Consider the following 22,798-nt stretch of genomic DNA (forward strand, 5'->3'; position numbering starts at 1 on the left):
GCACATGATCACACCATCTCCTCAGCCATCTCTCTGACTGCACCGTCCCCTGTAGTATCTTTGTCTCCTCTGCTCTTGCAGCTTCAGTCAAGCAAGCCATTGCCCTCTCACGCTGCACCCGGGTCTTGGCAGCACCTTAACAACAGCAGAGCGTACACGGACGGGCAAATCGAAACCAGCTTCCACCTGGGAGGGGCAGGGCAGATAAAGCTACACTAGAGCAGTGTAAGCCAGAGGGCACAGGGTGATCTCACACAGTGTCAGTGCTGGCTCCAAAGGGAGAACCTTTGTGAGTATCCAGCAGCAGGACAGACCCAGAGGAGTCCATGGTCATCGCTGGGGAGTCAGGCCTTGGCAGCAAAGATGGATGGGCAAGATCTGTGTTTCCTTTGTCTTCACGAGGCTCGGGATGGTTACTAAGACAGTGGTACATGCTAAAAATATTTTGGTTTTTCAAACAGGTTCTCACTGTGCCAGAATGTCTAAATGGTGATAATGGTGCCTGTGAACATACTACTGTGAACGTCAATTACTGTGAGTTAATACGGCTCAAGCCTCTAGCAGAATGTGGCAGATAGTCCGCGCTTGCTAAGCAATGATCCTGCTCTGCGCATTCCATGAGCTTGGTGGGCTCTGAAGGAAAACAAGGAGAAAAGTGTCAAAAATAGTTATTTGTTTGAAGACAGGGTCTCACTGAGGAGTCCTGGCTGGCTTTGAACTCACAGAGATACAGCTACCTCTGCCTCTGAGGTGCTGGGCAGATGTAGGTCACTTCGCCCAGCCCAAAAATGTTTGAGCAGTGTCCACATCTTCAAAGCAAGCAGCTGGTCTCTGAGCATAGAGCATCCAGAGAGAGGCACCCTGGTAGGTAGGGGAGTCACACCACAGGGCTTGCCCTTGTAGGTAGGGGAGTCACACCACAGGGCTCATCCTTGTAGGCAGGGAATCACATCAGAGGGCTCATCCTTGTAGGCAGGGGAGTCACACCACAGGGCTTGCCCTTGTAGGCAGGGAGTCACACCAGAGGGCTCATCCTTGTAGGCAGGGGAGTCACACCACAGGGCTCATCCTTGTAGGCAGGGAGTCACACCAGAGGGCTCATCCTCATAGGCAGGGAGTCACACCACAGGGCTCATCCTCATAGGCAGGGGAGTCACACCACAGGGTCATCCTTGTCAGCAGCAGGGCCTGGATTCACGATCATATTCAACTATGCACTGTGTCGCTGAGTCGGTATCCTCCAGAGGTAGAGTCTCTGCACTCCAGCAATAAAAATTTAAGGATAGACAGGAGTTCTGACCTGGAATTGACCTCTCCTGCTCCTCAACCTCCAACTCCCACCCCTCCCAGGGCTCAGAAACTCAGGCCCAATTGTGGTCTGACTGTGAGACCTGCTGGCTGCCCACCAGGGGTTCCAGGACCCCTCCTGAAGTCCAGCCAAAATCAGTGTGTGGCCCCTTAAGTCAGGCACTATGGCGGAGAAGGTCCTTTGAATTGTAGAAGCCCACTGGGGAGGCTTTTTTTAGTCTGGTAATTTTTCTTCTTCTTTTCAAACCTCTCTGCGAAGGATGTAAGTTAATTGATCAAACTAAAGCTGTGTGAGTCCCTTGTTCTCTTTTCTGCAACTGGATGGAAGCTCGCATCTTTGATGTGTGTGGATTAACACCTTCCTCAGCCCCTCCCTCCAGATCTTCTCTCTCACCCTGAGCAGAGGATAAAGAACTGCCAAGGCACTTACAGCTGTAAAAACTGCCTGGGGGTGCAGGCCAGGGTGGGAGGAGGGCTGGAGAGCTCTCTTCCTCTTCTACTATTTTGGGGAATTCATCCCAGGTAAGGCAAAATAGCTTGCTAATTAATGTGCGGTCTCTTGGAGACAGAAGCGGCACACTATTCTATGTTCCCCTGCGAGGCTGAACACTGCAATGGCCCCACCCCACTCTTCCCCAGCCTCCAACCTCCCCAGCCCAGCTTCTCCATCGCACAACCCCACACACAGCTGGAGAAGGTCTGTGGGTGAGGATTTGAGTTTGTCCTGGGTTGTAGATGAGGAGGACCAGGGATCCAGGGTTAGGGGACAACAAGCCTGGCTAACGAGGATAGCGGTTTGAAACAGTCCTTGTTTTATCTGGGTAAGTTTTCTTTCTCTGAGCTTGGGCTGGGTTGTGCTTGTTAGCCTGGAAGCTGGAGCTTTCCACAGACAACACGGGCTCTGACAAGAGGTGACATCTCCAATCGCTGATGGAGTTTCAGTTTCCAAGCGGTCTCCCTGCAATGTCAGAGTTAATTCTGAGTTATTCAGATGCAAGGAACTTTGTTCAGCCCACTCATACCCTGGAGCACCAATCTGGGTTCCTTACACACTCCTCAGCTCAGATTCTGTGTATTCCAGATTGGGCCAGATGCTTCTCATTTCTTGGGAATCCTGAGTCTGCAGATGGGATGCCCCACCCTCTGCCTTCATCCCTACATCAGCTCAGAAATCAGGTTTGCTGTTAACTTGATGTGGAAGAGAAAGAGGAAATGGACAGAGAGGGAGACAGTGGCTAATAGAGAGACACCCTTCACTATGTCTCTGGCCATCTAGAAGGGTAAACAAAGTACTCACCTCTCTTAACTTCACATCCCACTGTGACTTGTGGTCTTCCCAGCATCTAGCTTGGTCTCCACTGCCAAGTCTCCTTGGTCCTTCTCTTTCTTCTGACTCCCAGACCACAGATGGTACTTCAGGCATTCAGCCATCCTCCATCCTGGATAAACTGTCATTTCTCACTCACCACTAATCTCTTCCCACAGGGTTAGGTCCCAGGCATGAACACACAAATGCTGTGGGACAGTGGTCTTGTATCCTGTCACTTGTATTATTCCAATAAAACACTGATTGACCAGTAGCCAGGCAGGAAGTGTAGGTGGGGCTACCAGGCAGGAAGTAGAGGTGGGGTGACGAGAACAGGAGAATTCTGGGAAGAGGGAAGAGTCAGTCTGCAGTTGACAGAGGAAGCCAGACAGAGAAGAAGCAAGATGGGAATGCCTCACTGATAAAAGTCTACAAATGGCGCCCAATGTGGGGCAACTGCTTTTACATAAAACCTGGGGGAGCCTGGGAAGTAATTCTAGACAAAAGGAGCAGAGTTAAGCAGGGCTTCTTGGTAGGAGCATTTTCTCAGGTCTGCTCTGTTTGCTAGAGGCAAGGGTGTCTCACTTAAGACTCAGCTGTAGCTGCAAAAACCTTGCAGCTCTTTTAAGAGGCCCTGCCACAAAACACTTAAATGGTGTTTATGAATAGCTGACAGCATTCTTCTTGGTGGTGGTGGCACAGACCTTAAATCTCCATAGAGTTGTGGTAATAAACATGGCTCCGGCTGGTACCTCTGCCATGAGGCTGGACTCTCAGAAAGCTAAGGAATGGGGTGAATCCAGCTGCCAAAGCCACAGCTCTAATCCTAGCTATATTGCTTAGCTAATTAAAGACTCGTGTGGTCAAAAAAAGAGAGAGATACAGTAAAAATAGATGGAGATGAAGAGAACCTCCAAATGATTGACAATGTGTTTAAAAATATGTGTAGGCTTGGGAGAGGAAAGAAAAAATATAAAGTCATTTAAAAAGGAAGGAAAGTAGTTGGGTTTGGTGACACACACCTTTAATCCCAACACTTGGGAGGCAGAGGCAAGTGGATCTCTGTAAATTGAAGGACAGCCTGGTTTACAGAGTGAGTTCCAGGACAGCTGAAGATACACAAAGAAACCTAGTCCCCCCCCCAAAAAAATCTATCTCTGTTTTTGTCTCTGTCTCAGCCAGCTCCTCTTCCTCCCCCTCTCCTTTCTCTCCCCAGCCCCCACAGTCACACTGGTTCTACTTGGGCTAATTGTCCATCCCCTTGCTCTTCCTCTCATTAAAATTAATAATTTTCTCTGTATACAGAACTTCCACACTCACAGCAGTCTTAGCACCGTTAAAAAATTCAATGACTTTCCTTATCAATTTAATTATTTCAGCACATTGTTCAAGTTAATTAACTTTTCAGAGTTGATTTAATTTTGTAGTCACAAAGGGTTTTTAAGCTCAAGAAAGATGGTTTTTTAAGAGTCAATAATACAAAATGAGTGTGTTTGCTATTGAAGTTTGAGCTGTAAAAAAAAAAAGATAAATCTGCATTTTCCAGTCAGGGCACCAGCCACCACCCACATGTCCATCTCCTAATAGTTTGTGTATTTTGTTTTAAAAATATAAGTGAAAGTGTGTGATTTATGCACATTAGCATCCCTTGACACCATGAATATTTTACAACATAATTAGAAAACAGAAGTGTAGTTTCAATGGCTCCTTAGCATTCATCTTCGTGTTGCGTGAATTCCTTAGGCAACCCTAAATTACCAAGATTTAGCATGCTCTTCCTTATTGGGGTGCAGAGACAAACATGCCTGTGTGAACCTCTGACCCCAATATGTCTGTTTTCTCCAGCAGCTTCTTAGAATCCAAGTTCCTGGGTGAAAGGGCACAGGCTCATGTTTTGGAGTTTCTCGATACCAGTTGCTAAATTGCCTTCCAAAAGGGGTGGAAGAGTTGAGTGGCCACCATGGTGTCTGCACATGGCTCTGCTGGGTGAGAGCTTTGAGAACTCACTGGTTTCTTCTGTCTCTCTTGGTGATCTGAGCATCCTTCCCTGCTGTTTTATGTGATGGTTTGTCCCCATACTCTCCGTGAATTTTGGTGTAAAATCCTGCCCATGGTGGTAAGTTGCTAGGCATCCTTTCATATCTTACATCTTCCAGTTTTTTATTTATTTAATTATAGTGTTTATGAGTGTGAGAGCAGATTTAAGTGCTCCACACGTGTGCACACGTAGGTGCTGGGAATTGAACCTGTATCCTCGGCAAGAGCAGCAAGTGCTCTTAACCGCAGCACCATCTCTCCAGACCCTGTCTGCTGCCACATCTTAGACAAACACCTTTGCCTCTTTATGAAGTTTTTGGTGAGTGGACAGTAGTTTATCAATCTTTTCTTTTGAAATGAGCCAAGCAATAAAGAATAGTATAAAAACATACACCAAAGCTTCCGGTAAAGAATAGAAAGTTCAGGAAGGTGCACATGAGTGTTTAAGTTTGCTTTTTCTGAAATGCATCTGCAAATCCAGACGAACACACAGCTCTTCATGGATATTTTCCTACCCAATGGCTTTTAAAAATATATCCCAGCAGTTAATATTCTTCACTGATGTGCTGAGTGTTGCATAGGTTACGTTCTGGTGTCTGTCAAAGCTGTCTACCCACAGCAAGTGCCTGGATTTCTTTCCCGTCTCCGTGATTGACAGAGCACCCAAGAGCAACTTAAGGGAGAAAGGGCTTTTCAGACTTACGGTTTTAGAGGGACATAGTCCATCATGCCTGGGAGGATATGGCCACAGGTAGGGAAGGCATGGTGGCAGGAGCAGGAAGCTGGCTGGTCACATTGCATCCATACTAGCAGAAGCCAGAAGCCTTGAGCCAGACCAACAGCTCATTGCGATGAACATTTGCAAGTAAAGCTGTCTGCACAGCACCCCGCAGATTGCAGTGCCACTGCAACAAATGAGTATGGGATGGAGAGGCATGCAAGATGGAGGAGCAGAACGGTACCTGCACAGCGGAGCTGCAGGCGAGGCTGCTGAGACAGGAGAGAGGAAAGGCTCCGGCCGATAGAAGGGCAGGTTGGGTCCAGACGAGTCAGCGAGATATTTTTGTTGTTTGTTTGATTTTATGTTTTTTAACTTTCTTTTTTTTGGGGGGGGGGTGTTACAAGGGTGGAGGGCAGATATGGAAGGACTGGTAAATAGGTGGGATTGGGGTGCATAATGTGAAATTCCCAAAGAATCAATAAAAACTTATGTTTAAAAAGTTCTGCATTCAGATTGCTTAATGGTTACAGGATTACCAACCATCAAGGAGGTTGGATTTGTAGTTAAAGGCTCTCAGAAACGAAAGCTCTGGGCCCAGGTAGGTTCACCTGAGGATTCTACCAAACACTGAATAGTCCTGAAGCTTTGACATTTGTTAAACGCTCCATCTGAATGACTTCAAGATGTAATCCTCTCTTTATCACTGTAGCCTAAAATGTGCTCCCACTTCGAGCATCTGTATAGTTTTGTCCTCAGGGTGAAACATTAGAATATTCTAGGTTTGCATGCTCCTGAAACAGCTACAGGGTTCACTTCACATTTCAGCTCATTTTCCTACTGTTCTGCTTGGATGTTATCTCCCTCCCCCTCCCTTTCTCCCCACAGTGGCTTTGTGGATGGAATTTGAAGCACGGAGACAGAAACAGACGGTCCTCTGTACCAATTGCCTTTGAGAGAAGCATGGTACAGTGTGTCGTATTTCTGCCAACAGAGGGAGGGAGGGAGGGAGGGAGGGAGGGAGGGAGGGGGAGAGAGAGAGAGAGAGAGAGAGAGAGAGAGAGAGAGAGAGAGAGAGAGAGAGAGAGAGAAGAGAAACCCAGACAGTAGAGCAGGCAGGTAGAGGTGGTTTGGGTGGCAAACTTTTCGATCCTAGCATAGAAGAGGTAGAGGCAGGAGGGTGAGGAGTTCAAGGCCAGCTCGTGAGACACGGTGAGTTCCAGGATTGTCTGAGATGGCGAATCTGATTTTCCCTAATATGAAAGAAAAGAGATGCAGGACAACTTTTAAAACTTTGTATTAAACTTTCATCTAGTGATTGGTGGTGTTTGTGGGCGTGGGTGCCACAGGGCACAGGTGGAAGTCAGAGGACAAGTTGTGGGGGTCAGCTCTCCCCTTCAATCACGCAGGTTGTGGGTTTGTCATTGGTCATCTTTACCCCCACCAAGGGTCCCTATGTGGCTGGAGAAGGCACTAACATTGCATAGTGGGGTCATGGACTTTATTCCTGAACTCCTCCTCTTCCTCCCAATCATAGCAGAGCAAGGCAGGGCAGACATAGCAGCTCCGTTCTAGCACAGTAGACATCTCTGGTGGATCCCAAGGCTCAGGCTGTGCATCTGCTCCACCCAGGGAATGTTCTCCTGATACCAGGAGACTAATTCCTGAGTTTGGGGCCAGGTCATGCTACTGCATGGAACCTGTACTCTGGGCATCTCTTGGTCTCCCAGGGCAGGCCTAAGACAACCTTGGGGACCACAGGAAGGCTTCTTCTGGATGTTTTTGTAGAACTTTCTCTCTCATTGCCCGTTCCTGAAAAACAAGAAACAAGAGTTTATCTCTATTGCTATCTCCTGATGAGCATTGGGATCCTCAGCTCTGTCCACAACCAAGACGAGGAGCTTGGAAGACAGGAAGAGCAGCTGCTATTTCTCCCTGGAACTGACACTGGCACCTCCCAGAACAGCAGGCTAGACCCTCACAAAGCAATTTTTTCTATTTCAAAAAAGTTGTGTGTGTGTGTGTGTGTGTGTGTACCCGTTTGTACACATGTAAACATGTGGAATGCACATAGATATCAGTGGTTGATATTAGGTATTTCCCATGTTGTTCTCTGCCCTATTTTTAATAAAGATTTATTTGTATAACTACTTGCCCACATGTATGTCTGTACACTACATGCATGCACCCCTGGGAGGCCAGAAGAGGGCATGGGAGCCCCTAGAACTGGTGTTACAGATGACTGTGAGCCATCATGTGCATGCTGGGAACTAAGCCTGAGTCTTCTACAACAGTGAGTGCTCTTAGCCTCTGAGCCATCGCTCCAGCTCCTGGCCACCTCATTATTTTGAGACAGAGTCTCTCACTGAATGTAAGCTCACTAAATAAGCTAGACGAGCTGGCCAACGAGCTTGAGACAGGCTAGCGTCTCTGACTGCCCTCTCAGAGCCTGGCTATGTGGGCGCAGGGGGTTGAACTCATGCCCTCATACATGTCTGGCAAGTACTTTACCAAACCACCTCTCCAGCCCCAGAAATGCCTTTTCTGTCTCTGGTTGGCACCTCCCGGAGCTCTCCCTGGCCTGTGCCTTCCTGTCTCCAAGTCTTTGTCCAGCATTGTCCCCTTCGCCTCCTCCCAGCTCCTGAACCCCAGGGCACCCTGCTCGTGAGCCTTTGCTGACCAAGATCCCCTGACTAAAGCAGGCTGTCCGTGGGTGGTCTCTGCCAATGGTTTGGAACACATCTGGTAAGTGAGTTTTCGGTCTTATCTAATGTCGATAACACACATGGTCAGCTCTCACCTACACTTTGTTCAGCCCTTGATCTGTGGACGCAACTGTGGTGAGGTAGTGGCCAAAGGTAATTGATTTTATCAAGGAATTGCACCTCCAACAGATCAGGGGATCCAGGAACAGAGTTCCAAAGAAGTAAGACCTGTCATTTGCCAGGTTTTTTTCTTAGACAAGCCATTCCTCTGTCTTTGCCCCATGAGGGCTTGTGATGTAATGCCAACGTGGCTGAGTGCTATGAGATAAGGTGGCTAAGTGCCATGAAGTCAAATCACCAGGTAGTGGGTCCACCTCCCTCCACTTCTGGGAAGGTGGACATCACCAGACCCTTCTGATGGCCACAGGAGCCTGACTGTCCTCCCACTTCCTTTTCCGAGGCTTGTCTACCATGTCACCCCACCACAGAGCAGGGTCCTTTCTGAGCCCCAGAGTCAACCATCCCCAGATAGAACATTCTAGATTGTAAGTCATTTTTTTTTTGTCACGGTAGTCTGAAGACCTTCATTCGCACAGCCAGAGATGAACTGTGATACAATGCCTTTTATGCAGGAATTTACGGGTGTGGAGCGCTCTTGGTTTTGGGTCATCTTCCCAGCCATGTGACCTGTGTAGGCCTGGACAACTGAACCATTTTCAGGAGGGTCCCACACTACCGTGCTCTATGGTGGCTGTCTTGACCCTCCTTACACTTTTGAACAGGAGTCTCATCTTCATTTTGCCCTGGGATCCAGCACTCACATGCCACGCTGGGCTTCTGTATGCCCAAGAATGCCCATCTTTGTTCTCCTCTTACATATTAGTTATTTCGCATTTTCTGTGAGCAAACACCCACGCAGACGGTTTATGGGAGGAAAGTCTTATTTTGGCAACTTCAACCCACCGCAGAGGGACAGCATGAATAATAAAAATCCAGGAATAGATATTGGGGTTCCACCTGAAGATCAGAAAATAAAGGCGGCCAACCACTGGCTCTTACCTCTACCTCAGACTGAAAATGGGCAAGATCCTATCTCCATGAATCCTGAAGATTCCACACTCCACTGAGCTCCTGTCTCTTCTTCCTTATATTCTTCTCTCTGCCCAGCCACATCGCTCCTGTCTCCACCTCCCAAGTTCTGGGATTAAAGGTGTGTTGATTACAAGTACTGGGATCACTATTAGGTGAGCTCTATTTCTCTTCCAGATGGATTCAATCTTGTGCAACCCAGGGTAACCTTGAACTCACAGAGATCTGTCTGCCTCTGTCTCCTGAGTCCTAGGGTTAAAGGTGTGTGCCCCTACTCCCTGGTCTGTACGGCTGACTAGTATGGCTGCTTTGCCCTCTGATCTCAGGCAAGCTTTATTTATTAAACACTTCGTCCATGCCAGCATGAGTATGGGACAGACTGTTGACATAGTGACCAGGAAACAAAGAGGACCCTAGATTAGGGTCCTGGCTACAGCTGTGACCCACTCCTGCTAGCTAGGCCCCACCCACCTCTCAATGGTTCCACAACATCCCCAAGTAACCCCACCCACTGGAGACCAAGCTTTCAAGACATAAACCTGTGGTGGACAGTTCAGATTCAAACTATAACATATAGAAAACGCAGTGTGGGATTGTAAGGTCAAAACATCATCCTTAAAAAGAACTTCAGACTTTTTAGATGATCCCTGCTTTAAAGATGAACCATCAGGCTCCCATCCTGACTACTGAAAGAGTGTGTATGGCCTCTCTCTGGAAATGCCTGGGTCATTCCGTTAGTGCTAGCCAAGGATCCCTGGCACCCATACTGGGTTGTAGTCTCCCTGTGTGATGTCTATTGGCCCCTCCTCCACTATTACTGCTTACACCTTGAGAGCATCTCAAGTTATCTGTTTTTATAAATGGGTAGGTTTGCTCTCTCTATTTGCAATGTCTATAAAGTGAAAACCAGGAAGCCTAGTGTAGTTATTCAGCCACAAATAAGGCTGCACTTACAGGTTCTAGAGCTGTGCTGTGCAGACAAGCCCTCAGGCAGAAGTGCCTGAATGTTAAAGGGCCCTACATGACCCATGTGCACATTTGCGTGGTTATAGCCACTATGACTCAGCTAAGCCACATCAGCCCCCTGTGCGCATGCGCTAGGCAGGTTTTAAAAGCCGGAAGCGTCTTCTTCCTCCACCGATTTTCCAGGCCTGTACATGCCCCCCCCCCTCCGCTAATAAACTCCTAAGTGGGTTTGTCACGTGTTTTGTGGTTCCTTCTCACTCACGTCAGGTGATTTTACCTAGTATTCATGTCTTTTGTTGACGAACCAGCCTGCCTCCGTTTTAGGCTTGAAAGCCATCTTAGAGTAAAGACAGACTAGGTTCATTCCTATTTGTGATTAAATGTCTTTTCAGCTGCTTCTCACCTCTTGTCTCTGTCAGGGAGGAGGTCTCCTTGATCTTGTCCTCCACATTATGTCTCCAGGCAAGACTTCCCTTCGGAATACTCCAAGGGCCCCCTTTGGGGGGAAAGTGGGTGGAGGTCAAGCGGCAGCCACCAGCAGCAGGAGCTGGCTCCTTGCCCCCTCCCCTCTCCATCAGCATCTGCCTCCAGCAAAGGATCCTCTCTGGATCCTCCACCGTGAAATAATGAAAGGTTTGAAGGCTTGGTGATTGAGTGTCTTACTTCCCGTGAGTAGGGGGTGACCGCCAGCTCTTCTGGTTGATGCCACCTCTTGCCTAAGCTTTGCCAATCTCCAGGTCAGATTCAGTCTCTGCACCTCGACAACAGGCTTTGTCTTGTGGCCGAGTTGAACAGGAAGCGCACAAGGGAATTAGGGACAGATGTTTGCTTGTGTAGAGGCAGTGACCCGGCAGGAAGGCATCCACACCTTTCGCACACCGTGCGCGTGTTCTCAAGTGAGGTCTGTGGCAGGGACCACAGCCCTGGCTGTGCTGTTGTTACCCTTTTGAATGCAGAACAGCTTTAATCATTCTCAACACAGCTGCCCCACCTTGCCAGGGCACTGGCAGCTTTGTGAGATCTTGATCAAACCTTGGCTGAATAATGAAGCCATCCCCTTTGCCATGTCTATCATTTTCCCACCACTGTGGCCCACAGCATGCCAGCCTGACCCTGTTATTTGTAATCCCTTGCAACACTACACAAAAAAAAAAAAAATTAAAAAGGGGGTGAGAAGAATTTTGGTTGTAGGTTGTGGGCTTCATTGCCCTTTGTGACTGTACCTAGTCCCCGTCTTATTTTATCCACCCAAAGGGTGGGTGGGGCTGGCGGGCAGAGAGAATAGGAGAAATCTAGGTTCAAGAGAGAGAGGAGGAATGAAGGAGAACGAAGAGAGAGAGGGACACACCTGGGGCAAGAAGTCAGAGAGACACAAGAAGTAGTGAGAATAAGATATACAGAAAGTAAAAGTCCCCAAGGCAAAGGGTAGATAGGAACAGGTTAACTTAAAAGAGTAGCCAGAAATAAACCTAAGCCAGGCCAAACATTTATAACTAATACTATATCTTCACGCCATGATGTGGGAGCTGATTGGTGGCCCAAAAGAAAGAAGCCTGGTACAGCCCATCTTCACTGTCAGGATGCGGTGGTCCCCATCGCCTGAGATCATTCTCCACATTCCAGCCTGAATTCTGGTCACTGCTGTTGTGTATGCCCAGTCAGTACCCCGTGGTGGCACTTGCCCTGCAAACTTGAACAAGACCTCTGAAAAGCAACCAGCTTGCTCTTCCCTGTTTCCCAGTAAAGGAGCTCCTGTACTTAGCAAAGGAATTCTAACCCACCAAGCAGATTGGGAAGCGGTCCAGAAATGCAAGGAGAACACAGGTCCTCACCAGCTGGGAGAGGGTCTCCTGGCCCATTGTGAAGAGCAGGTTCTCACTGGAGAGGTGTTGAGCCCACACTGAGCCCTGCGAAGGCCTTTGTTCTTCCTGGGTTTCCAGGTATGCCTGTCAGCCAAAACTGCTCTGACTTGGCTGACTTAGTCAGAAGGCAGTAATGAGGCGGTTAGCAGTCAGTAGGTCAAGTGATGTTGACTCTCAGATTACAGGGCCCATTTCACCCCAGGAAACCTGGCTCCAGGCCCTGTTGGTGTCATCTCATGAGTGTCTGGTTCAAGTGTGGAGGAATCTTTCTATGAGCACCACCTCTTGGGCATGAAGGGAGGGCACAGGGGGCCCCCAGGTAGAATGGCAGCTACCTGTAGCCGGAGGACTCTCCCCCTCAGAGACGTACACTCACATCTAAGTGGGAGCTTGGTTTTACTACAGAAAAGAATTTCGGGAGGACTCAGTGTGAAGCAGACCTGGGCTCACAAAGCAGAATAAAAACGAGACAGTTCATCCAGCAGAGCACGGGGGAAGGGATCTTACAGGAGTAAACAGTAATAGCCATAAGATTTATGTCTTATAAAGGCACAGGGCTCAGAGGGTGCACAGTTTACACTCCGTTCAAAGACTGAGCAAAGTTTAAATATTAAATAAAAAATATATGAGCTGGCTTACTATTTCTCTCAAAGAATTTTCTCTTGTAAACGAACTGTGAGGCACATTGTTCAGGGGTGGGGGCAGAGAGGCTATTGATCCTGATAAACTCAAAGGTTACATCTGTTCCAGCCAAACATGACCGGCTGGCTTAACACAATTCTGAGGTCTCTGCCAGTCTTGATTCGTCAACTGTGTAGAAATTCTGGTTCAATTGGAAATGTAGACCACATTCCAGATTCTGGGGTGAGTTACCTTTATCCTTTCTCCACATCCCTTTAATTTGATGTCTTAATTTTTTTTTCCATCAGCAATGCAGAAGTTTGAAAAACATTAATCCGTCAACATTTCTGACTTTCTGGCTTGAACACCGATTCTAGTTGACCCTCTGGGCTTTTGTGAAGCAGCACATTGAGGTGCTTTGGGATCCAAAGTTGTCCAGAAGCTTCCAAATTTCCCCCATTGGTAAGAATTTGGCATTCCCCAAATCTTAACCATTTGCTTTGGTTTGTACAGCTCAATGCACAGCAAAGAACTGTCAGACAGCGACGAGACACAGAGCTAGCTCTGACCTCAGCAGCACCATGCTAAGGTGAGCAGAACCCCAGAGGCAAAAGCCCAGCAGTATGCCATCCTCCGGAGGCCTGCCCAACTAGTCAAGCCAACAGGCCCAAATGAACGAATGAAGCAGAAACGAAGGCTTCTAGACAGATGTGGACTGCAAGCCACCCTTTGACAGAAAGAAGCCTGTTCTCCAAAGCAGCAATAAAACCATGCTGCTCCCTCTGCATGGCTAGTTCTTGATTCCAAACCCAGAGCATGGTTGGAGTAGCCAGAGCTTGCCAGATGTGTCCTAGCGGGCTGGCAGAGGGGAGGGCGGAAGCAGTGCAAGCCTGTCTGTCCTTCTGGGACACAGGGAAGGGTGACTCAGGAGTTCATCCTCCAACACAGTAAAGTGAGAGCCTATTGGGGCCAAACCACTCATCTATAACAACTGGAGGAGGAGCGAACAAAGCAAGGAGCTTTAGGAAAGGGCCAACACTTGGACTAGAAACGGGAAATATTACGTCTTTTATCCACTGCTCCAGGAAGTGAGGAGGAAACCCACTCTCTGGGAAATACACCAGCAACCCTCTGACTTCGAGAGCCAAAGGGCATCTCACGACCCTTGTAAAATGAAGGGGGGCGTCATGAGAGGAGAACAAGAGGGATGTCCTGGAATCTCAATGTGATTTCTCCCTGACTCCGTGGGGCACTGGGCTAACGAGGAGATGCTGTCTCAGCATCCGTAGTTTTTGAGTTTGATCAAATGAACTGTCTGAGAGACATTTGAGCATCCCCATGTCCGGTGACCTGGGGAAGGGGCCTGTGAAAATGCAGGCCTTGTCCACTACCTTCAGAGTGATATTCCTTTTATAAGTAGCTAGCCCTTGGCACTGCATCTGTACCAGAGAGCCGTGAGGACTCTTAGGTGCCCGAGTTTGCACTTAGGTTGCTCTGAGGGTAGGCATAGTCCCATGTCGTGCTCAGATTTCCCGAGGCAGGCTTATGTGAGAACGAGAGACTCTGGTATCAACAGCCACTGAAACACTGTGAAATGGGAGGTGTAGAAGGAGCAGAGGGCCGCTTCCCGCCTCCCAGCTCCTGGTCACCGGCTAGCTTTACCCAAAATAATTACACGGAAACTGTATTCTTTTAAACACTGCCTGGCCCATTAGCTCTAGCCTCTTACTGGCTAACTCTCACATCTTGATTAACCCATTTCTATTAATCTGTGTAGCACCACGAGATGGTGGCTTCCCAGGAAGGATCTTAACCTGCGTCCATCTTGAAGAGGAGAGCTATAGCGACTGCCTCACTTCCCTTCTTCCCAGCATTCTGTTTGGTCTACTCCACCTATCTAAATTCTGCCCTATCAGTCCAAGCAGCTTTCTTTATTAATTAACCAATGAAAGCAACAGATAGACTAATGACCCTCCTCCATCAGGGAGGGGCCCCACAGAGGGAAGACAGTCTTGTCATCCGTGCCTCCCCTCCCCCACCCCTGGTTATCTCACCGGAATGCAGCCCTTCCACGTTGTCCTGGCTTCTCTTCACTCTCCACATGCCCTAGCCTCAATGCCCCGCACCCCACCAAAACAACAACAACAAAAACCCAGCACCATCATTTGAACAGTTATCTGTGGAAGATCTGCTGGGATTTTATAGTTAGCAGAAATGCATTAAGCAGGTTAGTACCAGGGAGGGAAATACCTTTAGTCATTGGTGTCTGTGAAGTTCCCCCAAAACCAACAAGGAGACCAAGTCCCATACATAAAAACAAAGAGCTTTTATTCTACATGAGTTTGCAAACTCGGACTCTCTGTGTGTCCAACCTATTAGAATGATCGGAGACCCTGAGCTCAGTTGGGGTTGGGTTTTTATAGTAGTAAAGGTGGGGGTGAGGGATTTCTAAGATTCAGGACCCCTGATTGGCTGACATTTGTCTAGAGGTGTCCTGGTGGATGTGTGCTGGCAGGTGATCCAATCTACAATGGTTGGAACGTTAGGCATTTCCTTTGGATGGTCTGTTCCTGGGTGGTGCCTGGGTAATCTCCTTTTGTGTCCCTTCCTGCAACTCAGGGAAAAGAGAGACCCATCATCGCTGGCGTCCAACTGCATCTGGCATCCTAGACTCTACACCCAGTTGTTTTTGTTGCTGTATTTTCTAAACTGGCAAACAAGCTAACGATACGCTGTAAACTGTGGTGCTCTGTGTAGGGCACAATCCCTACCCTGCCATGACTAACGCCTTCCTAACTCTGCCGTGGAAGAAAACAGGTTTCTTCATTGGCTTTTCACACCCATCTCCACAAAGTCCAGGATCAGACAATGTCAGCCAAGGGATTCTTCCTTCTTAACTGAATGCAGTATAAAGGAAAAGGAAGGCCTGATTTATTCCAAATCTTTAATTAACAGGCACTTCGGGGAAACATTTTTTGTTGTTTTTTTGACACAGGGTTTCTCTGTGTAGCCCTGGCTATCCAGGAACTCTCTTTGTAGACCAGGTTGGCCCTGAAATCACAGAGATCCACCTGCCTCTCAAGTGTTGGGATTAAAGGCCTGTGCCACCACTGTCTGGCTTCATGGAATCATTTTAAGCCCTGAGTGAATGCACGAGTCTTTAAGGATTAAAAATGTGTTGTAATAAAACTTACCTAAATCACTTAGAAAAAAATTGATAAGGAAGTCCTTAATTAGCTTAGCTCTCAAATTTAAAATTCAAAGTGATCATAAAGCCAGACCATTGCCTGTAACCAGGCAAATAAATTCAGCCAGTTCTGAATTAATATAACATTTTAAAAAACTTTTAAGGATAATTTTTAGGGAAAAAAGCATGAGAGAGATGATAGCAAACACGGAATGAGTAGAGAAATGAGGCTTTTTGTTTTTCTGAGACACAGTCTCACACAGCCACGGCTGATCTCAGACTTACTCTGTGGCTAAGAACGACCTTGAATTTCTGACCCTCCTTGCACCAGCTTCTGAGTGCGGGATTATTGGCAGGTGCCATTAATGCTGGAGATGAAGCCCTCGTTGGGCAAACACTCTACTTAAAGTGAACTACATCCCGCTGAATAAATAAATGTGCATCCCAGTGCCAGGAACCTCTCAACAAATAAGCCAGGAAAGTGGGTCAGGTGTGTTAGCACAAGCTTGCAGTTCCAACAGTTGGGAGGCAGAGGACTCATGAGTTTGAGGCTAGCCTGGGGGACACAGCAAGATCCTGTTTCAAAACCACAAAGTTTTCTGTGCTTACAAGTTATGACTTCACAGCTCAAGTTTTAACAACTGGCATACAGCCTTCCACACATTGAATCTGACCCTTGGCCCAAATATGGATCTACATGGCCATACAGAAATGAGCACAGCCAGTAAAACCCTGGAGTTACTTTCTTAGGTGATTTATAGCAACCAAGATTTCTTCCCTGTATTTTTATGTGGCTTTTATTAAAACATAATGGATGTACAAGGCTCCAGAGTTTATATATCTTCATAAACAGAAGCATCCCTCTTCAAAGCTAACCACTGTTAACAAACTCAAGTACACATTCCTCTCCCAAAAACTGTCCATACATATCTATGAGCATATGTGTGTTGAGCATAACTTTCAGAAACTTCAGACACACGCTTTTCTGTGCAGGCACATATTTTTGTGGGCCTGCATACATATACATGGAATGAATATTCTGCATTTTTTTTCTGGCTTTCAAAGTTTAATGTTTTAGAATTTTCTATATAGCCACTTATACATCAACCTCATTCATAAGACTGTATAACAGTCCTGTGCATGACTGTTACTGATACAGATATGGCTTGGTTCTCAGCTGGTAGCTGGTTTAGGTCACGCAAGCTTTTGGCTGTAGGGGCAGATGGATGAGAGCCGGCTCTGAGCCCTGCCTGAGCTTCCTGGTTGGTCAGTGAGGTAAGAACAAGCAGCCTGCCGCCCCACCACCCTGAATTCTGACACGCCTTGCCCTCTACAAAGCTGAGATGAAATAATTTCTTCTTCTCCCAACCACTTCCGTCCCATATTTTGTCTCAGCAATGGGGAAATTAATACAATAGTCATGTTATGGCTGAACTGACCGCGTTTGGTCCCAGGCTTTTAATTTTACAGTGCTCAGAAGCTATTACTCCTCTAATTGGGTCATCGATCCATTGCGACTTTATCCCTGTGCACAAGAAGAACGGATTCTGTTGTAATTTTCGCATGACTGTCCACACCAGTGAGATGCGGGCCCACTGTTTGCAGCTGTGACCCTACCTTCCCCACTGCTCCCCTCCGGGGCTCTTATTTCCTGTACTTGCTACAAGTACACGGTTGGGACCTGGCATGTCTGTTTAATCAGAGTTCTATGCTGCACAGTGACCTCTACAATGAAGGGAGTGGGGACGTATTTCGAGGACCTGCATGAACATGAGTGAGCTGTGTATGGCGGTCACAGAACCGGCACGGCACAGGGCAGCCAGTCCTGGGAACCACAGGGCTGATGGGACACTCGCTGGATCATGGTCCTATCGTAACCACTCTTAACAGACGGGCCCACGGCAAAGAGTCAAAAAAACACACAGCTCCCCCAAGGTGCTCAAACTGTCAGGTTTATTCTGTAAAATAAGGCAAAGGTACAAATAACTCAGCAAAGATCAAACAGAGTTAAGAGGCCTTTTATAAGAAAAACATTTAGCAACCACTGTATTCTCAAGAACTCTCAACTATTTATAAATGTCTCTGCTTTTAATCTTTACAAAATTACATTTACCAAGAGAAGTTTAGCTTTTAAGAAGTATCATGACATGTTTCCAATAAAGCAAAGCAGTCAGTAGGAAGGTCAGCTTCCCTTGACGTTTGGGTGGACCTGTTTCTCGTGTAGAAACTTTCTCCGTCAGCTGGCAGAGACTGAGACTGGGGGGCATCAGACAAAAGTACTGCCCTGATTTTGTACCACCCTCGAGGTTGAACTTGGCCATCCAAATCACGAACTACAAAGGAAAGGCTATGTTTACTCTCATGGTGGAGAGACTTCTGGTCTCATGTTAGCTTCTTGTACTAACTAGTTCCTTTAACCAGTCAGAAAAAGAGGGAGCTGCTTCCCCTGCTCTAGTATGATTGACGTGTTCTCCTCCAGGTACGGGAGATGGCAAAGGACAGTTTATCTTTTGGGCAGTTAATTAACTGTGATATGATCTTATATTTTCCAAAAAATCTCCTAATTAGCTACTAAAAATGCAGTAGCCCAAACCACGAAGCTATAATTTGTGCTTGTCCGGTCCTCAGTTTGGGACCTGCGTTTCTCTGGACAAAGGAGGCTGGTGACAATCCTCAGTGTCCTCTGCACACGGGGCTTTCCTAGCGCCCAGCGACCACGCGGAGCTTTTCATGGTTTCTGTTGCTTTAAAACTGTGAGGAAGTTATAAATGCAACGGTGATTTCTGCCAAACAGTTCAAACAACATTATAGATTTTTATAATCCTGATTCAAGTATATAAATTAGATTAACATAATATTCAATAAAAAATAAACACAAGTTCTAGCTCATTTCTGGTGCCATGAGACATAACAGCACCACCTATTTTTAGATGTCAGTGGTAAAATTGTAATTCAGTTTAAGCACCGTCTAAGTTAGCTGTTCGTGAAAACACAGTATGCCTTGGTTTACTGGGAGGTCACAGCCCTAATATCCCTGTAACTGAGGAAACCTGTTCATTCGCTATATCCTGGATCCTGGAAAAGAACAGCATGCCCGGGAAGAAAGGGGGAAGGCTTTGGGTTCAGGCTTCTCAGTACTTGAATTACTGAGTGTGTATGTAATATTTTCATAGAACCGTAAGCCTAGATCACACACAGAAGGCTCTAAGGAACTGTGCTGCTGCAGCCTGTGTCTCCATGGAGCACACAGAAAACGCCGACCACAGCTTTGCAGCCTTAAGCATCCAACAGAAAAACAGAAGAGTTAACGCTAGCAATCCACTTCCATCTTTTTAATCAAAACTTATCTTTTTATTCCATTTCAAAATGAAATATTCTAAACTCCATTTCAAAAATGAAGTATTCTAAATTGAAAAGTTTTTACTTAAAAACACTTGGATTAACGATGCTAGTTCTTAGAGACGGTAAATACATGCAAACAAAATAAAGTGCATGTCACAGTATTTAACGTAACAGACGCAGAAGTGACCTACATTGGCATATAGGCTGCAATATGACAAGCACCTAATTAGCAAAGTTAGGTAAAAATGAGAAAAGTCTCAGCTGAAAAACCACAATTTTTCAGTACATCAGAAGGACAAATAACCTTTATTTAAGGCTACGATTAAAGTGGAAGACTTTTGTGTACTTCCATTTTGTGTAGGGGAAAGGAAAGCCGTCCTTCTAGAAGGCACTAATTGGCTTAAACGTGGAAGTGACTTCATAAGACAACAGTGCAGAGTCCAGCCGAGGGGCGGCCTGGTTCTTGAGTTCTGCTCTTCCGTGGGTGTAGGGTATTGCTCAAGAGGGGCGTCAGTCGCAGGGACTCCCACAGCTCCGTGGGCTCAGTCTACCAAGTGGCAGATCTCCTTGACTTTCTGGTTGAACTCTTCTGGTTGATCTGCATACACGTAATGGCCCGCCCCCAGGATAGCCTGGGAAAGGAAGAGAGGTGTGACCAGGGAAGTGAGGCACAGCAGGGGGTAAGCAACATTGCTCAGAAACAAGAGCCTTGAGTCTTAAAAAGATAAGAGAGACTCCCCCACGAAGTACTGAGGATTTCCATCTGGAGGCTTTGGGATAAACAGGAAAATCTCCTGAATCTTAGTAACTCCACCACACAAGTGCTAACACAAAGACACTCTCAGCTGCCGGGCTAAACGATTCAGCTGTGTGTACTGCGTTGGGAGATGGGTGGGAGCCTATGAACCAGTCGTTCAGTGTCTCCGCAGAGCCTGGGAAGGTCCTCAGAAAGGTGATTCTCTATGGGACATAAAAGTGTGCATGACTGAAAGCCGCCCGCATCCCTGCGACATCAGGTCTCTGAACGGGGCTGTGAGTGGAGCCCAGACGCATGGAGTTAATGAGTCACACTTCACTCTGAAAGGAAACAATGGCTCCATACTCACTATTGTCTTCACATAGGACTTCGGTCGCAGGGACTGGATGCTGGTACCAGAGTTGCCATCTATGCAGGATCGGGCGCCAAAGATCACAGAAACTGGAATGTCAGGATGCAAGTCTCCTATCCGCTGAAGCATTGGCCGTTTCGCCCACCCATAGGGAATTGTCATGTTTTTGAAAGCGGTCTCACCACTGTGGAGAGAGAAGCATGACCTTGGGAGTGAGTCTGCACTACAGTCCCACCAGTTAAAACACACTTACGCTTGGCCTCCCAGCATTTAAGAGAAATGTTTACTTAAACTTTTGAACAATTTACTAGATAATGTAAGGGGACATCCTTCATTACTGCTATTAGATAAACGAAGCTGCTGTATGACGTAGCTAATTCAAAATAAGAAGCTGAAGCTGGAGTAACAGATGCTCTGGAGAAGTCCCTGGACTGCTGAGCAAGTCGGAGACAACAGAGACCTAGGGACAGACAGGCCAGCCAGTCACAAAACTGCCCATGTCTTAGACTCAGCAGCCTCCAGCTCCTCTACTGACTGAGAATCTAACTGCTTTAACCCACACTGATGCAGCCCCGCCCACCAAAGGTTTCCATGGGGAGTGGTGCTGTGTGGGCCTCTTGGCCTGGCCTCAGGTCTGCCAGCCCTGCCTTACAGCGTCCAGCCCTGCCTTACAGCGTCCAGCCCTGCCTTACAGCATCCAGCCCTGGCCTATGCAGCAGACTAGGATTGTCTCCAGCCTTTGTCACTGATGCAGCCCAGAACTGGAGAGTCAGGTCAGAGCCTTCACCTGAGCTCTGGAGCCATTGTGTTTGCTTGTACCCCAGGCTGTGAAGCCAAAATGTCTTGAACTCCACGCCCTGCCCTATGCCCAGCAGGGACCACACTGCTGATGTACCAGGACCCTCAGAACTGGAAGCCCCTTCTGGAGGCTCCTCCCAGTACTCCACATCTTCAGAGTTTGCTTTCTACAGATACCTTGCACCTGGTGCTCAAAAGCCCTGTTTTAGAAAATCACGTGTTTGTTCCCCTTGCTTTTTCTGGCTTCCCTGTGCTTGTTTGAGTATTGTCTTCCCCTCTAGTCCTAAGTTAGCAAGCAGAAGGCTGCCCCACTCACCCTTTCTGTCCTCACCCAGTGGAGCTGGGCTGCTCACACTGATGTGCAGACATCAGGAGATGCCCAATAAGGGCGTGGGAACTGCCAAGTGAACCGAAAAGTGCTGCCCAGTCTGTCACCTGTACAAGCCTGCCAGACTCTAGAAGTGCCTCTGCAGACCATGCCTCTGACCTCTGCAGGCCACGGCCTCTGACCTCTGCAGACCACGGCCTCTGACCTCTGCAGACCACGGCCTCTGACCTCTGCAGACCACGGCCTCTGACCTCTGCAGACCATGCCTCTGACCTCTGCAGACCACGGCCTCTGGCCTCTGCAGACCATGCCTCTGACCTCTGCAGACCACGGCCTCTGGCCTCTGCAGACCACGGCCTCTGACCTCTGCAGACCACGGCCTCTGACCTCTGCAGACCATGCCTCTGACCTCTGCAGACCATGCCTCTGACCTCTGCAGGCCACAGCCTCTGACCTCTGCAGACCATGCCTCTGACCTCTGCAGACCACGGCCTCTGACCTCTGCAGACCACGGCCTCTGACCTCTGCAGACCACGGCCTCTGACCTCTGCAGACCATGCCTCTGACCTCTGCAGACCATGCCTCTGACCTCTGCAGACCACGGCCTCTGACCTCTGCAGACCACGGCCTCTGACCTCTGCAGAGCACGGCCTCTGACCTCTGCAGACCACGGCCTCTGACCTCTGCAGAGCACGGCCTCTGACCTCTGCAGACCACGGCCTCTGACCTCTGCAGACCACAGCCTCTGACATCTGCAGGTCACGGCCTCTGACCTCTGCAGACCACGGCCTCTGACCTCTGCAGGTCACGGCCTCTGACCTCTGCAGACCAGGCCTCTGACCTCTGCAGACCACGGCCTCTGACCTCTGCAGACCACGGCCTCTGACCTCTGCAGACCACGGCCTCTGACCTCTGCAGACCACGGCCTCTGACCTCTGCAGGCCACGGCCTCTGACCTCTGCAGACCATGCCTCTGACCTCTGCAGACCACGGCCTCTGACCTCTGCGGGCCACGGCCTCTGACCTCTGCAGGCCACTGCCTCTGTTAAACTGGGCACCTCCTGTGTATGGAGCCTTCACATTCAGTTTGGGAAATAAGCTTGAAGTGAAATTCTTTTGTCTGTCAACCTAGACCTCTTCTTTGAGATTCCTAAACCTAAGCCATCCTAGAATTGGCCATACTCTTTGAGGGGAAGGAAGTGTATTTTATTTGCAATGCCCATTTATTTACAATACACAATGCTTACACTATAGCCACTTCATGAATAGACGGAGAATTATGTGTCAGAAATATGTCTTTTAAAATATATTTGACTTAACTGCCAATAAACACATATTTATAAAAACAAAACTTTGAAGCACGAACAGTAAGTTTAGAATAACAGTTTTCTAGACACGGCAGAAGAGCTGCACACAGGAGCT

The 22,798-nt window shown here is 47.9% G+C and overlaps 1 protein-coding gene across 3 annotated transcripts in view; it reads right to left on the reverse strand.

Moving 5' to 3' along the window:
- Positions 1-17,728: 17,728 nt before the first annotated feature.
- Abhd5 (abhydrolase domain containing 5, lysophosphatidic acid acyltransferase) overlaps positions 17,729-22,798 on the reverse strand; it is a 31,585-nt gene continuing 26,515 nt past the window's right edge. For all 3 annotated transcript variants that reach the window (XM_075964071.1, XM_075964069.1, XM_075964070.1), the window contains 2 exons: positions 20,248-20,434; positions 17,729-19,773 (listed from right to left, as the gene is read on the reverse strand). In XM_075964071.1, coding sequence (XP_075820186.1) covers positions 19,684-19,773; positions 20,248-20,434 — 277 coding nt within the window. In that variant the 3' untranslated portion in view covers positions 17,729-19,683. The remainder of the gene's footprint in view (positions 19,774-20,247; positions 20,435-22,798) is intronic.

The sequence above is a fragment of the Microtus pennsylvanicus genome, chromosome 3, assembly GCF_037038515.1.
Source record: "Microtus pennsylvanicus isolate mMicPen1 chromosome 3, mMicPen1.hap1, whole genome shotgun sequence".
Classification (NCBI taxonomy): domain Eukaryota; kingdom Metazoa; phylum Chordata; class Mammalia; order Rodentia; family Cricetidae; genus Microtus; species Microtus pennsylvanicus.